We start from the raw sequence: 16581 nt of genomic DNA, 5'->3' as shown, positions 1-16581 counted from the left end.
CAGAATCTGAAACAGGCTCCAGGCTCTGAGCTGTCAGCACAGAGCCCGACGCGGGGCTCGAGCTCACGGACCGTGAGATCGTGACCTGAGCCGAAGTCAGCCGCTTAAACGACTGAGCCACCCAGGCCCCCCTAGGTCACCCTTAACATACTCTGTGTAGCTGGAGTTACTTGGTTGTAGTCCCTTGAATAGCTCTGCTGTTGAGGGCATTTTCTAGAGCAGTGGTTCTTAAACTTTTCAGTCTCAGGATACTTTACACGGATTCTTTTTTTTTTTTTTTTACTGATCTGTAACTGACCTATCAATATTTCAGAGGTATGGTGTAATGGTTTGATATCTGCATATATTGCAAAATGATCACTGTTAGTCCAGCTGACGTCCATCACTGTGTAGTTACAGGGGTTTTTTTTCTTGTGATGAGAACTTTCGAGGTCCATGCTCTGAGCTACTTTCAAATATGCAGTCCACTATTAGTAACTGTGGGCCCCGTGCTATGTGTGACATCCCCAGGACTTACTTCATCACTGGAAGTTTGTACCTTTTGGCCCTCTTCGCCCATTTTGCCCACCCCCCATCCTCCACCTCAGGCCAGCACCCATCTGATCTTTATATCCATGTGGGTTTTCTTGGTTTACTTTTAGAGTCCACCTAGGTGAGATCTTACGGTATTTATCATTTTCTGTCTGGCTTATTTCACTTAGCATAACGCCCTCAAGGTTTACCCATGTTGTTGCAAGTGGCAAGATTTTGTTCTTTTTCTTGGTTGAGTAATACTCCAGCGCGTATAGCTTTTCATCCATTGATGAACTTTTAGGTGGTTTCCATGTCCTGGCTATTGTTAATAATGCTACAGTGAACACGAGGGTGCATGTGTCTTTTCAAGTTAATGTTTTTATTTTCTTCAGATAAACAGGTAGAAGTGGAATTGTGGGATTGTAGGGTAGTTCAATTTTAATTTTTGGAGGAACCTCTGTACTGTTTTCCACAGCTGCACCAGTTTGCATTCCCACCAGGAGTGTACAAGGATTTCCTTTTCTTCACATCCTAGCCAATACTTGTTACGTTTTGTCTTTTTCATTGTAGCCATTCTGACAGGTGTGAGGCGGTTGCTCACTGTGGTTTTGATTTGTTTCGATGACTAGTGAAGGTGCCTGTTGGCCATCTGTAGGTCTCTGGGAAAATGTCTGCTCAGGTCCTTTGCCTGTTTTTAATTGGGTTTTTGCTATTGAGTTGTAGGAGTTCATATATTTTGGAGATTGGATATATGATTGGATAGATTGGATATTTTGGATATTGGATATATGATTTGCAGAAATCTTCTCCTATTCAGTATGTTGTCTTTTCATTTTGTTTATGGTTTCTTTTGCTGTGTGGAAGGAAGCTTTTTAGTTGATGTGGTCCCGCTTGTTTGGTTTTGGTTTTGTGTCATTTACTTTTGGTGCCAGATCATTGCCAGGACTGACATCAGGGAGATTACCACCTGTGTTTTCTTTTAGGAGGAGTTTTATGGTTTTAATTCTCACATTCAAGTAGTTAATCCATTTTGAGTTAATTTTTGTATTTAGTATAAGACAGTCGTCCAGTTCCATTCTTTTCCATGTGACTGTCCAGTTTTCCCATCTATTGAAAAGGCTGTTCTCTTTTCATTATGTATTCATGGTTGCTTTGTTATAAAGTGATTGACCATGTAAGCATGGGGTTCTTTCTGCGCCCTCAGTTCTGTTCCATTGATCTAGGTGTCTGTTTTTATTGCAATACCGTACTGTTTTGATTACCGTATCTTTGTAATATAGTTTGAAATCAGGGAGCGTGACACAGCTTTGTTCTTCTTTTTCGAGATTGCTTTGGCTCTTATGGGTTACACCGATAAATTATTGAGCACCCCACAGGCTCTTGTTTGGAGGTGTGTGTGTGTAATTTAAAACCAACAGAGCCTGGATGGCTCAGCTGAGCATCCAACTTCAGCTTAGGTCATGATCTCACAGTTCATGAGTTCAAGCCCTGCATCGGACTTGCTGCTCTCAGCACAGAGCCTGCTTCAGATCCTCTGTGCCCCCTCTCTCTGCCCCTCCCCCATCTATCCTCTCTCTCTCTCTTTCTCGGTCTCCTCTTTCTCTCAAAAATGAATAAACATTAAAAAATGCACTAAAAATAATAAACATTACCCTAATTTTTTTTTTTTTATGAGAAAGAACATTATCCAAACCAAAATAGAAGAGTAGCATTGTTTTAAACTTGGGGGGGATTTTGACCTGCTTTTAATAGAAGACATCTGGATTCTGCTTCTGTTGTAATATGTTGTTTTCGTTGAGTATATGAAGAAAATTCCCCTCACAGAAAGATGTGGTTGCAATGAAGTGGAGTGTTCTAATAAGTTTGAACGTAATTGTGGATATTTTTCTTTGATACACATCAAAACTGACAAGTTGTGGTTTCTTAAAAGGTACCTGCAGTGTGGACTCTAGAACCACACCAGTGAACTTTCCGGATTGTTGTACACGGACATCCATCAGTTTGTCTTATGCTTTCAATGGATATTTTACCCGCGCATCGTTTGTAATATGCATCAGTCATCAGGAAAACACTGGCTTACTGAGTTATGCAGATCTTCTAAAATTCATTCATTAAATATCACCACTGATCTCATCAGGAAAATCTTTAAGTATTGGGATGCCCCCTAGCTCATGGTGGGGAATACAGGTTTTCCAAAGCTTTAATTTGGGCTTAAAAGCTCAAATTTGATCAGTGACCACAAATACCATCCACACATTCTCTTTCATTTACTTTCAAGCGTCCGTCAAATACCCACGTCCAAAAAAGCATGGTCTGAGTTAAGTTGCACAGAAAGAGGTGGTTAAACTCACACTGCTGTGAGTCTGTTCCCAAAAACAGCTCTCTCGCAGCAGAAGCGCCGTGTGCATACGTCCCATTTTGTCACATCACGTAGTAAAATGACAGGTCCGAGGGGCACCTGGGTGGCTCAGTCTTTAAGCACCTGACTTTGGCTCAGGTCATGATCTCATGCTTCATGAGTTCGAGCTCCAGTTTGGGGGAGCACAAGCCCTGCTTTGGGGAAAAAAAACCACGATCCCTGCTTCAGGTCAGCCCCACTTCTTTCTCCCCGCCCCCAAAATAAAAAAGGCCCAAGGGTTAAGATTTAATACAACTAATAACTTCCTCTTTGTCGAAGGCAATCTTTTTTTTTTTTTTTTTGAGGGAGAGAAAGCAGGGTGGGGGGCAGAGAGAGAGGGGGGACAGAGGATCTGAAGCTGGCTCTGAGCCGTCGGCACAGAGCCCAATGCGGGGCTCCAACTCATGAGTTGTGAGATGCCCTGAGACAAAGTCGGCTGCTCAACCGCCTGAGCCACCCAGATGCCCCGAAGACCATCTTCAGTGAACCTGCTTTACCTGACTGTGCAGTGTGGGGAAGGACGCGGTGATGGCCGGTGGGGTCGAAGCCACAGCACTTTGGTTCTCCATTAGTGCCAGTGTTGAGACCACGGAAAAGGCAGATTACATCTTAACACAGTCATGACCTTGCAGAAGAAGATCTCCGGGACTTCGAGTCCGTGCACCACACTCACGAGAAGCTCCCACCGACAGTAGCAGATTAGTGAGTTACAGCGACCCTTTATGCCCCCAAGGGTATTTTCTCCTAATTTACCACGAGGAAGGGACTTCAGTACGAAGGATGCATGATCCTGAATACAAAAACACGCTCCCTTTTCTACACACGGACTAACTCCAACGAGCAGGTGGCGTGAGTGTCAGATTGGGCTTGGCAAAGCACCAGGGTGCCTAAAACATCCTCAGGCAGAGGACTGCAGAGTTAATGCCATTATCACGTGCAGAGTTTGCTGGAAGTAGTTAACGGCTGTACGGTGCAGTGCGTGTGCGTGCTGGGCCCGATTCTGATCGGCGCTTTAATCCTCGCCCTCTGAGATGGAAACTGTTATCATACTTAGATGAGGAAACTGAGGCTCAGGGTCCACACAGCCGGTCGGAGACAGAGCCGGGACCAAATGCAGTCTGGCTCCCAAGTCCATGATGCTCATTACTGTGGTGAGCGGTGGCTCTCCTTGGCATAAGGTTTGGGGAAGCTACATTGCTAATATGCATGGCTCAGTAATAATCTGATTACCGTCTGTAATTCCTGTCGTTGCTTGGAGAAAAAACAGTCTAATGTTGCTTTGGGGCCGGGGGGCGGATTTATAATACAACTCGTGTTTCGTTGACTTTAAAAGCGCACGCTGCAGGTGGAGGCATTTCTTTAAAACGTTATCTACCGCTGTACCCATCGTCCAGTCGGTATAAACAAGCCTCTGCACTTGGCATCACTAAAGCCAATGTGACCGTCCTCGCAGTGTGGCTCCCTCCCGTCCCCATAGAGTCCCAAGGATGCTCAGTGTCAGCACCGACTCTTAGGCCACGTTCCAGACCCAGGTGAGGATCTCCCGGGTAGGTTCAGGGAATCCACATTTTCAATAAAAAGCACCCCAGGTGATTTGAATGCAATGTGAAGTTTGAGAATCTCTGTATTCTTGTTGTTGCTTAAACAGCTTTAATGGGCTAGAATCCCCATACCGTGCAGTTTCCCCATTTCGTGTCTACAGTTCCGTGGTTTTCGGTGTATTCAGATACGTACGTCCGTCACCACACTTTTGAGAACGTTTTTTATCAACTCAGAAAGAAACCTGTACCCATTAGCTATCACTGCCCATCCCCTGCCCCCAGTCCCTGAGCAACTGTTAATCTGTGTCTATTCATCTCTCTCTTGTGGGCTTTCACAGGAATGGGGTCATATCGCGCGGTGTTCCGTCACTGGCTTCTTTCCCTCGGCATGATGTTTTCAGGGCTCATCCGTGTTGCAGTATGTGTTAGTACTTTGTTCCTTTTTAGGGCTGAATAACATTTCATCGTATGGATAGATCACATCTTGTTTATCCAATTACCCATTGTTTCCATTTCTCAGCTTTATAAAAAATTTTTTTAATGTTTATTTTTGAGAGATCAAGAGAGAGAGCGTGCAAGCAGGGAGGGGCAGAGACAGAGGGAGACACAGATTCCGAAGCAGGCTCCAGAGTCTGAGCTGTCAGCACGGAGCCCGACGTGGGGCTCGAACTCACAAATCATGAGATCATGACGTGAGCTGAAGTCAGATGTCCAACTGAGCCACCCAGGTGCCCCTCCATTGCTTAGCTCTCAAGAACAGTGCTTCTGTAAACATCAATGTACAAGTTTCTGTGTGAACAGAGGTCTCTATTTCTCTTAGGTATGTATCTAGGAATGCAACTTCTAGGTCATGTGGTAACTCTGTGGAACTTTTTAAAAATTTCAGTATGGTTAACATATAGTGTTGTATTAGTTTCAGGTGTATAATATGGCAGGTTGACATTCCTTCTGTGTCTTAGTGCCCATCAAGATAAGTGTACTTACAATTCCCCTCCCCTGTTTCTCCCATCCCCCACCCATCTTTCCTGTGATAACTGTTCTCTATAGTTAAGAGTCTGTTTTTTGGTTTGTTGTTCTTTTTTTTCCCCCCTTTGCTCATTTGTTTTGAGTGAAAATCACATGGTATTTGTCTTTCTCTGACTGGTTTCTTTTGCTTAGCATAATACTATCTAGCACCATCCATGTTGTTGCAAATGGCAAGAGTTCATTCTTTTTTATGGCTGCATAATATTCCACTGTATGTGTGTGTGTATATATATATATATGTATATATATGTATATGTATATATATATATATAAATACCACATCTTCTTTATCCATTCATCTGTCAGTGGATACTTGGGCTGCTTCCATAATTTGGCTATTGTAAATAATGCTGCAGTAAACATAGGGTTGCATATATCCCTTTGAATTAGTGTTTTTGTATTCTTTTGGTAAATGCCTAGTAGTGCAATTTCTGGATCATAGGGTAGTTCTATTTTTAATTTTTTGAGGGAACTTCCATATTGTTTTCCACAGTGACTACATCAGTTTGCATTTCCACCAACAGTGCACGAGAGTTCCTTTTTCTCCACATTCTTGCCAACACTTGTTTCTTGTGTTTTTGAGTTTAGTCATTCTGACAGGTGTGAGGTGATATCTCATTGTGGTTTTGATTTGCATTTCCCTAATGGCGAGTGATGTTGAGCATCTTTTCATGTGTGTGTTTGCCATCTGGATGTCTTCTTTGGAGAAATGTCCTTTCATGTCTTCTGCCCATTTAAAAAAAATGTTTATTTATTTTGAGAGAGAATCCCAAGTAGACTGCACACTGCCAGCACAGAGCCCAACACAGGGCTCAATCTCATGAACCACGGGATCATGACCTGAACAGAAACCAAGAGTCAGACGCTTAACCAGCTGAGCCACCCAGGCACCCCTTTAGTTGGATTATTTGGTTTTTGGATGTTGCATTTTATAACTTCTTTAAAATTATTTTTTTAACGTTTATTAATTTTTGAGAGACAGAGCACGAGGAGGAGAGGGAGACACAGAATCCAAAGCAGGTTCCAGCTGCAAGCTGTGAGCACAGAGCCCGACGCGGGGTTTGAACTCACAAATTGCGAGATCACAACCTGAGCTGAAGTTGGTCGCCCAACCCACTGAGCCACCCGGACGCCCCTATAACTTCTTTATATAATTTAGATAGTAACTCTATATTGAATATGCCACTTACAGATATCTTCTCCCAGTCAGTAGGTTATCCGTTGGTTTTGTTGGTTGTTTCCTTCGCTGTGCAGATGCGTTTTATTTTGATGTGGTCCCAATAGTTCATTTTCACTCGTTACCCTTACCTCAGGAGGCATATCTAGAAAAATGATGCTGTGGGTGAGGTCAGAGAAATTACTACCTATGTTCTCTTCTAGGATTTTTATGGTTTCAGGTCTCACATTTAGGTCTTTACTCCATCTTGAGTTTACTTTGTGTATGGTGTAAAAATGTGGCCCCGTTTTCCTAATACGATTTGTTAAAGGGACTGTCTTTTTCCTATTGTGTGTTCTTGCCTTCTTTGTTGAATTTTAATTGACCATATAATTGTGGATTTATTTCTGGGTTTTCTGTTCTGTTCCATTGGCCTATGTGTCTGTTTTGTGCCAGCACCACGCTGTTTGGATGCCTACAGCTTTGTAATATAACTTGTCTGGAGTTGTGATCCCTCCAGCTTTGCTTTGCTTTTTCAAGATTGCATGGACTATTTGGGGTCTTTGTGGTTCCATACAAATTTTAGGATTATTTGTTGAGTATTCTTGATGGCAGATTTTTTCCTTTGAATATATCATGCCATTCCCTTCTGGCCTGCAAAGTTTGTGTTGAAAAGGCAACGGATGGCCTTATCGGGTTTCTCTGGCATGTAACAGTCCTTTCTTTTGCTGCTTTTAAAATCTTTTATCACTGTTTTGCCATTTTGATCACCATACGTCCTGGTGTGGACCTCCTTTGGTTGATTTTTTTGAGGGATCTGTATGCCTCCTGGATCTGGGTATCTATTTCCTTCCTCACATGACAGAGGTTTCAGTTATTATTTCTTCAAATACATTTCCTGCTCCCTGCTCCCTTTTCTCTTTCTTCTTTTTCTGGGATCCCTGTCATGCAACGTTATTATGCTCGATGGAGTTGCTGAGCTTCAAAGTCTGTTCTCATTTTGCACAATTTGTTTTTTCTTCTCACCTCAGATTGATTACTTTCCAACACTCTGCCCTCCCAGGTGACTAATGCGTTCCTCTGCTTCCTCTAGCCTTTTTTTTTTTTTTTTTTAATGTTGAGAGTATGAGTGGGGGAGGGACAAAGAAAGAATCCCAAGCAGGCCCGGTGCTCAGAGCAGAGCCTGATGTAGGGCTCAATCCCACAACTGTGAGATCACGACCTGAGCTGAAATCAAGCATTGGATGCTCAACTGAGCCACCCAGGTGCTTCAGGCTTGCTAGTTATTAAATCTAATGTGTTTTTAGATTATCTTGTCTCTGATTCTATTTTATCTCGTGTTAAGGGTCTCACTGATGTTTCCCACTCTTTTCTCAAGTCCAGTGAGTAGCTTTAAGATCATTAAAGTTTCTATGAGGTATATGACTAATATTGGTTTTGCTTAGGTGTTTTGCTGAGGTTTTGTCCTGTTCTTTCATTTGGGACATGTTCCTGTCTCCTCATTTTGTCTACTTCTGTTTTTTTTTCTTTAATTTTCATTTTTTTTAATATTTATTTTTGAGAGAGCGCGAGAGCATGAGCAGAGGGAGAGGGAGACAGAACCCGAAGCAGGTTCCAGGCTCCAGGTTCCGAGCTGTCAGCACCGGACGAACTGTGAGATCATGACCTGAGCCCAAGTCGGGTGCTTAATTGACTGAGCCACCCAGGCACCCCTGATTCTGTTAGAAAAGTCAGTTACTTTTCCTGCCCTTGAAAGTAGTAGTGGGCTGTGTACTTTTAAGAAGGTGGAACTGGCCCTTTTACAGAGGGGATGTCCCTCCACCGCCAAGCCCCGCCAGCCTGGATTGCTCCACAAAGTGCACAAGTGGAATGTGAATTGCCCGTGCAGTTTCGCGTGCGGGTCCTCTTCCACAGGGGACACGCAGCCTTGCGGAGACAGGCTGGCCAGGGCCGCTCTGCAGTGTGTACAGAGGGCAGGGCGTGCAGCTTCCACGAGGTGCAAGCATGCTCCGTGGGGGGTGACCCACCCCTGCTGCCAGGACCCATGCCCTGCCAAAACACACAGTAGGGACACTCGGCTTTGGCAACGTTTGTGACTGTCTTCCGGAGGAGGGGACCCGCGGCACCAGGGCTGAGGCAGGCGTGGGTGCTGGCTCCCCCAGGTGGCTATGTTTACTGCTGGGGGTGGGGGTGGGATAGCGAGGCTGTGTCTGCAGCCCCTTTGCTCCTGGAGGCGTCTCCCAGTGAAATCTGGCCCTCGGGGTACGGGCCCTGAGGTTAGTGACCAACTCTCGCTCCCGTGAGCCCCAGGCATCTCTCAAACCGCAGCTCCCGGCTGTTTGGTGTGCTGCCTCATTAAGAGTGGCCCACGGTTTCCCTCTCTCCCTCCTGCCTCTTCGAGAACTGAGCCTGGTGAGTTACGAAGTTCCAGGCTTTCAGTGCAGCCGGTGGTAAGAACTCAGGAAATTCGGCCCTTCTGGCTTCCAGAGCCACATGTTACGGGGATTCACTTCCCCATGCAGGCTCCGGGGGTGTGAGGAACCCTTTCTCTGCCCTCACTGTGCCCACAGGTCCTGGCCACCTGCAGATGGCATCTCCCGTTAGCTCCCGAGCAGGATTCTGCTCTCCCTACGGTCTTTGACGTGACTCCTTCTCAGCGTTTACTTGTGGAGTTTGCTGTGTCAGTGTTTGAATTGTTTTCTGGGTTATTTACACCGATGTGTCATCTGCTTGTATCTGTGGGGTGAGGTGAGCTCAGGCCCCTCTGACTCTGCCGTCGTCCCGGAAGTTGGTGCCGCACGTCTTCTAAAAGACCTACCTGCCACGCTGTTTTCCACAGTAGGTGCCCCATTTTACATTCACACCCGTCACGTGTGAATCTTCTGGCTCCTCCACCTCTTCCCCAGCGCTTGTTATTTGATTTTTTGATTCTCGATACCCTGGATGGCTAGTACCTCGCTGTGTCTTTTGATTTGCGTTTCCCTGATCACTAACAATGTTCAGCATCTTTCCACAGGCTTATTGGGCATTTGTACATCGTCCTTGGAGAAATGTCTATTCAAATCCTTTGCTTCCCCTGCTTTTATAAAATAAGGAATCTTTAATGTTTGTTTTTGAGAGAGAGAGAGACAGAGTGTGAGTGGGGGAGGGGCAAAGAGAGAGACAGACACACAATCCGAAGCAGGCTCCAGGCTCTGAGCCGGCAGCCCAGAGCCCGACATGGGGCTCGAACTCACGGACCGCGAGATCGTGACCTGAGCTGAAGTCGGATGCTTAACCGACAGCCATCCAGGTGCCCTGATTCTTTGCCCATTTTTATTTATTTATTTTTTTTTTTTTTTTAATTTTTTTTTTCAACGTTTATTTATTTTTGGGACAGAGAGAGACAGAGCATGAACGGGGGAGGGGCAGAGAGAGAGGGAGACACAGAATCGGAAACAGGCTCCAGGCTCTGAGCCATCAGCCCAGAGCCCGACGCGGGGCTGGAACTCACGGACCGCGAGATCGTGACCTGGCTGAAGTCGGACGCTTAACCGACTGCGCCACCCAAGCGCCCCAGCCTTTGCCCATTTTTAAATGGAGTTATTATTGAGTTGTAAGAGTTCTTTGTGTATTTTACATACAAGTCCCTTGTCATATAAGGGATTTTGCTCCCTTTTTTGCTCCCATTTTTGGGCTGTTTCTTCACTTTCTTGATGGTATCTTTTGAAGTTTTTTATTTTAATCATGTTTTTTTCTTTTGTTGCTCATGCTTTCGGTACCATTTCTGAGAATCCTTTGCCAAATTTCCTGGGTCACAAAGATCCGTGCCTTTATTTTTCTTCTCAACAATTTACAGGTGTTACTCTTACATTTAGGCCCTTGATCTGTTTTGAGTTACTTTTTGTATCTGTGTGAGGTTAGGGATCCAAATTCATTCTTCTGCAAAGACATTCTTGAACTGCTACAAACTGATAAATTTTCAGGCATCCCACCTGTGTAAGTTGTTTCCTGTATTTGCTAGATTAGTCTCAGAAAAGGAGGCATTTCCATATAGATACCATCATATAGCAACCTTGTTTCAGACTCTTGTTTAACTCTAAGACCAGTAGTGATACGCACAAGGATGTCAAACAAATTCTGTATTTTATGCCAGCTTTGGTTTGCCATATAATGCAGTTCTGATCTTCTGCTTACTTAATGAAACCAGTCATTTGAAATCTTTTGAAAGGTGAGCTCGGCATGGGGACAGAAACAGGATGAAAGGATTATAGAAGCAGGATATGGAAACTGGATACAAAACCTTCTCAAAATTATTTCATCATTATCGTTTCACTATTTTAACTTGTGGTAAATGCCCACATGTTTATAGAGGTTTGTAGCTAATTCGGGACTATGGAGTTTGGCTACTTTGGGCCGTGCCTGGTGTTTCAGTAAGGGATTGAAACAGTAATTCATTGTTGCAAGCAGAACTCTGAAAGAAGATTTTGTCCATACTGAGAAAAGAAAAAGTTAACACCTCTTAAATAGAAAAGCAACTAAAATGAACACTGTAGTTGAACAGGTACATCCTCCATTCAGATGGGCACAGAATCTTCAATTTCCAACAAGAAAGAATCTTCCTCGTGACTTTGTCTAGAGGAAGGCATAGTGTCTCAAAGTAACTGAACAATTAACTGTCTTTCTAGACGAACCCTGGGATGGTCCCCAGCCACGGATTCAGCCCCAGATCTTACTTCTTTGACAACCCTCGAAGATACGATAGTGATGATGACCTTGCCTGGAACATCGCCCCTCAGGGACTTCAGGGAAGGTGAGACCCTAGTTCAAGGTAGAGAGGCATGGTTAGTAGGCTGAGGACTGCACTGGTGAAATCGATTCAACCCAAGAGAAAACGCCCATGTAAAATAGCCCTGGAGCTGGAGGCTGTGCGGCAGAGAGGAAATGGAGGGAGGAGAAGCCCCTGACTAGGAGACTAAGTGCAACCTGAGAGGCCCGCCCCCAGGATTATGCTTCCTTACTCTGCGGCAGACAGGAGGGGCGGGAGCTACTGGGGTTCCCTTCCCCCTTTTCAGCCTGTGATACTTGGCCACTCCCCAGGGCCCAGTGATCATCGAGTCCCCTCTTGCGGCCTGTGAACCTGGGACTTGAGGGCCAGCAGCAGGGAGAGAAGCAAAAAGGGCTGAGCTGGTGCTTACTGAGCGCCTCTCTGCTGGGGCTTGTGGTCCCAGGACCCCGTTCCCTTGCTGTGAAAGGGAGGCTTCAGGCCTCTTTTCTTGGAAGTGTGTTTCTTGGAAGCAAAAGGTTTTTTTTGTTTTTTGTTTTTTGTTTTTTTTTTTTGCAATCCTTTGTACATTTAAAGGGTGATCATTAACATTTTAACATAAATTATCCTCCCCCCCCCCAACTCCACCCTCAGGATGGAATGATAGAAGATAAGCTAGCTTTTTTACTCATTATGAACAATAAATGTCCTTGGAAAACGTGAGAGGCGCCCTTGTGTTAGGGACACAGAACTGAGGAGAAACTTGGGGGACACATGGTTTGCTCACTAGATGAGGGAGCAGCGAACCAGACAGAATCCAAGATGGTGCTTGGGGAAAGCACAGCAATCCACAGACCACGCCAGCAGATGTGAAGAACATAGAAATCTGGAGGGGAGCCTATAACCAAGGACTTCCCGAGGTCAAAAGTTGTTCTCACCCTCCTCCCTAGAATGTTCTCTCATCCCTTTCCCCCACCACATTTCCCTCTCGCTATGTGTGTCCCTCCCTGTCCTGCTGGAGCTGCCCTGGCCTCTCACCTGCCAAAGGCAGCCCAGAGCTGAGAGGGTCCTCACTCCCCTTGTGGAAGAAGATCCCTTTTCTACTACACGGAAGGTGAGAAGAAGAATATAAAAGGTACACTGTTGAGGGCTTACTAGACACTGAGATACTGTTCTAAGCACTTTACAGGTATTAACTCACAGAAGCCCAACAGGGCAGTTACTGATTCTACAAGTGTTCGACACATGACAAAATCAATGCGAAGTTACCTGTCCAGAGCTGTCAGACACAATTTGCTGGTGGAATATTTTGTTATACATAGTGATTGGCTTACAGTTCTAATACGATGCTTCTGGGCTGCACAGCGTTCAGTAGGTTTTTGCGGGTGAACTTCTGGCCACTGCACATGGACTTCAAGAAGCTACTTTAAAAAACTGGGCTTGTCTACACTTTATCTACAAAAACCCCAGTTCTGTCCATCTAAAATAGGTCATCAGGAGGAAGTACAGCATTCCAAGTCACCAATGTCTTTTTCTTTTTAAGTTTTGCTCCAGACTACTATGACTGGGGACAGCAAACAAACAGCTTCCTGGCACAGGTGGGAACTTTCCAACCAGACTCCATGTTGGATCCTGACAAGCCAAGCCAGGGGCAGCATCAGTAAAAACTTTTATGGAAGATTCCTCAAGTGAGAGGCTTCAGAGAGACTAACTCAATGACAGCTGAATTTTTAATAAGGCACTTTTCCTTAAGAAATAGGACTTGATTTTTATTTGTTACAGGTTTCTAATGGCTCCATAGGACTAAGCAATAATTTAGATTGATAAAAACCTTATTTTAGTACTAAAAAGTGAGCCTGGCCACCTATTTCAGTGGGTATAATTTAAACTTTAAAAAAATTCTGTACTTTTATAAAGATGTATTTTATATAACTTAATAATGCTAAAATATATACTAGGATTTTTTGAGAATGTTATTGCAATATATGTTTGTAGTTTGCACAGACTTTTATGCATAATTCACTTTAAAAGCATCCAGTACATGGTCTGATGGTTGTTTAAGGCTTTTGGACTAAAGTGTTCTTTAGGTCCTCACTTCTTCGGGTCATGCAGATCTGAAGCTTCTGAATCAACTCGAAATACAGTTGACATCTCGGAAAGCCAGTTGCAACTCCAGTGTTAAAAGTTAGGATGTAGGAGAATGTCCAGGACTTGTGCCAGGTAATTGGCCCCTTCCTCTGAGTTCTTTAAGGTCCAGGCAGTTGTTCCCTCAACTAATCTCCTAAATTTTGCCAAAAAGGTGGTATCCTTTCAACAGGGCACTAATGCATACGCTTTGGTGATGAGTCGGTGTGTTAAAAACCGAGTGGACTCACGCTATTAAACGTGCTCTGCTCTATGTGGAAACTTTGCCTGGTTTTTCAGCCCAGTGAAATCTGATAAGCGGTACCTGAGGGCCTCTGCAGGACGGCGCCATTCCCAAAGCACCGATGGTTCCTTACCTTCAAGGAACAAAGGAGAGGTTCTCGCAAGGGGATGAGTAAGAAATGCCCTTGATCCAGAAGACTCAACAGGTTTCCTGTAATTTCCCACCATATCTCGAGTAATGCCCTTTATTTTTAAATAGCTCTGAGAGCAGCCTATTAGAAACTGCAACTTTAAAAAGGGCAGTTTTCTGTAGCAGGATTCCTGCCTCTTAGCCACGCAAAAGGGTGTGTTCCAGACGATTGCTTAGAAGTCCTCTTCCGTTTAAATGAGACCCCTGTCCTGAAATACTGGTTCCCCAGCCACAGGTGCTACTCTGAAACCTCCAAGATCTTCTAGAAGTAAAACTGCCTCTAATGCAAAACCGTGGTGCATGGCTCTGTCAGTTGAATGCTCCGATTTTCTGTAAATCAGAGAGAAGGTACTAGAGGAAGTGCTGTTACCAGAAAGTATCTGCTCTGCCTACGAAATCTTACATCTCGGGACAGGAGGAGGAGATGAAGAGAAAGTTATATTAATAAGCTCTGCCTTCAGGATGAAACCCATTTCAAAATGTCTTTTTTTTTTTTTTGTGGTCTTCAGAAATAACTTATCTCTGGGCACTGATTTCATTCACAGAGATCAAGTCTACTTTCTCTTGATAGTATTTAAAATTGCCATCTCAAGTCATAAATGGTTTGTGATTGGGTTATGTCATTTGTACAGAACACATTTATCCTGCAGAATCCCACATAACCGCATTCTTGCCTTTTAGTATATGGAAGAATTGGGGTCACATCATTGAAAATAGTTACTGTCAGGGAAAATTGTACACTGAAGCAAAATTTGCACTGGTTACTTGGGTTGCCTATTATATTGTAAGTTGTCATTCTAAATAGCTTTAAGAACACCTGACTTGTCATACTGTCTTTGTTACTAATACTTAGGAAAATTTAAAGGCAGACCCGGCATATGCTTAAAACTTTAGATCATGCTTTCACAGAAAGTACTTAAGATCATTCAAGGGTAGGTATATTTTTTTAATATAGTAATAAATCACTAAAATCATCCAATTACTCTACTCCTGCTGTATCAACACATTATTCTATCACTACTGGCAGGAAAATTAAATACCCAGCATTAACCTATTTTTATGATAAAGCTGTTTGAACTACTTTTTTTACTGGAAAGGATAAAAATGTTCTAAGAGCCTATATTTCTCTTCCCCTTTCTAAAAAGTATTGCTAAAGCACAAGTATTGTAAACACATCTAGAATGTAAAAAATAGGATTGTATCAAACTCTCTCTCCTAGTAAATGACCACATGTACCCTGTGAAATGTTACAGGTATGGTATGGAAAGGGAAGTGAAAATTTCCTTTAGTTTCCTAAGTGTTATGAAATAGGTACACTAACAAAGCTACTCCTGCTTACGTGAAATATTAAAGGCTAAGAGAAGACAAGGAGTGGGGATTACTGGTTGTAAAATATCCGAATGTCCTCCTGTTTTAAGGCAACATGATGAAATTTAAACCCTGGTCATTTAAAAGTTAAAAATGGGGAAGAGGCAGAGTCGCTGAAAATTGTGGACTAAGTCTGATTCTGTGCTGAAAGGCTGAGTATTTCTGTGCACCTGCTGGAGATCTTGCAGAATGGGCATGCACCCCTGCAGGTAACGGTCTACAGGTGCCAGCTGAGTCGTGTGGATACCTTTCATCGGCTCTTTTTCTCTTTCTACAATTAACCTGTTTAATTGAGCCAGTGATTGTGATACACGGAGCTGGGACCGTAAGAAGTTTTGACGGTTGCACTCTACACATCAATCGTATTTAGTTATGCCAGTTCTCTCTTGAATGTATCAGGCACGTTGTTAAAACTTTGCTTGTTTAGCTGTGTAAATCAGGGACACCTGCAAGTGTGTCCCCAGATACCCTCTTTTACCCTCTTTTACCAAAATCCAACAGAACTGCTCTTTGTTGGCCTTGAACACTTAATTCCTATTAAGAGGAAAGGAATAAGCATTAGTAAATCCTAGAGCACGAAAAGTGCTTTGAGGAAAAGGTTCTCATTTATATTTACTATTGCTTTTATTTTTTTAGAACATTGCTTTTATTTTTTTAATAAAGGTAAATTTACATTAGAATTAAATGGGTATAAGTATTTGAACCTTTTTTGAAGGTTTCCAACTGAAGAAACTTTGTTTAAAAAATACCTTTTCACTTTAGAGGATGTATAATAAAACCTAGACAAGTGTCAGGTCCATCAAAGACCTATCTCCTAGGCCTTTCCATTTTTTTGTCCCGGGTTAGTGAGAATTTCACTAATTAAAAAAGTTTCTAACTATGCATAATGCTATTTTAAGGCTTCTCATGGTCCAGAGAGAGGAGCTGTTGGAAAGGATCAGGCTAAAATAATGGAATTCTCATCAGAAACCGTAAAGTGATTCACGTGAGGAAACATTTAAGGAACGAAGGGAGTGGAATCCTGTCAGTGTCTAGAGTGTGCTTATTATGTGCTAGACACTGGGATTATTGGGTGTTTGCCAGTCTGTGGGTCCAGGGTGTAAACTCAGCAGCATCCTTCCGTTAACTCTCCTCTCGGCCCTTAGTAGGGATATATGCAAAGGCCTTGTGCCAGTGGGTCAGAATACCTGGAAGTAGCTAAAGATGTCCCCATACCTCCAACCTAGATATCACTGTGGATTCCCTGTGCCGGTCACGCAGCTCCTCGGGGCCTGGGCC

General features: G+C 43.7%; 2 protein-coding genes across 3 annotated transcripts in view; one reads left to right on the top strand and one right to left on the bottom strand.

The window, feature by feature from the left end:
- The window catches only part of GPR137B (G protein-coupled receptor 137B), a 49668-nt gene extending 35442 nt beyond the window's left edge, over window positions 1-14226 (top strand). For both annotated transcript variants that reach the window (XM_047824629.1, XM_047824628.1), the window contains 2 exons: window positions 11302-11426; window positions 12922-14226. In XM_047824629.1, the coding sequence (XP_047680585.1) occupies window positions 11302-11426; window positions 12922-13042 (246 nt within the window). In that variant the 3' untranslated portion in view covers window positions 13043-14226. The remainder of the gene's footprint in view (window positions 1-11301; window positions 11427-12921) is intronic.
- ERO1B (endoplasmic reticulum oxidoreductase 1 beta) overlaps window positions 11414-16581 on the bottom strand; it is a 68706-nt gene continuing 63538 nt past the window's right edge. The window contains exon 18 of the mRNA XM_047824627.1: window positions 11414-11434. The gene's annotated coding sequence lies outside the window, so the exon portion shown is untranslated. The remainder of the gene's footprint in view (window positions 11435-16581) is intronic.

This window comes from Prionailurus viverrinus, chromosome D2 (assembly GCF_022837055.1).
Source record: "Prionailurus viverrinus isolate Anna chromosome D2, UM_Priviv_1.0, whole genome shotgun sequence".
Classification (NCBI taxonomy): domain Eukaryota; kingdom Metazoa; phylum Chordata; class Mammalia; order Carnivora; family Felidae; genus Prionailurus; species Prionailurus viverrinus.
The sequence above is the reverse complement of the archived record's forward strand: the minus strand, read 5'-3'. Positions and strand labels throughout refer to the sequence as shown.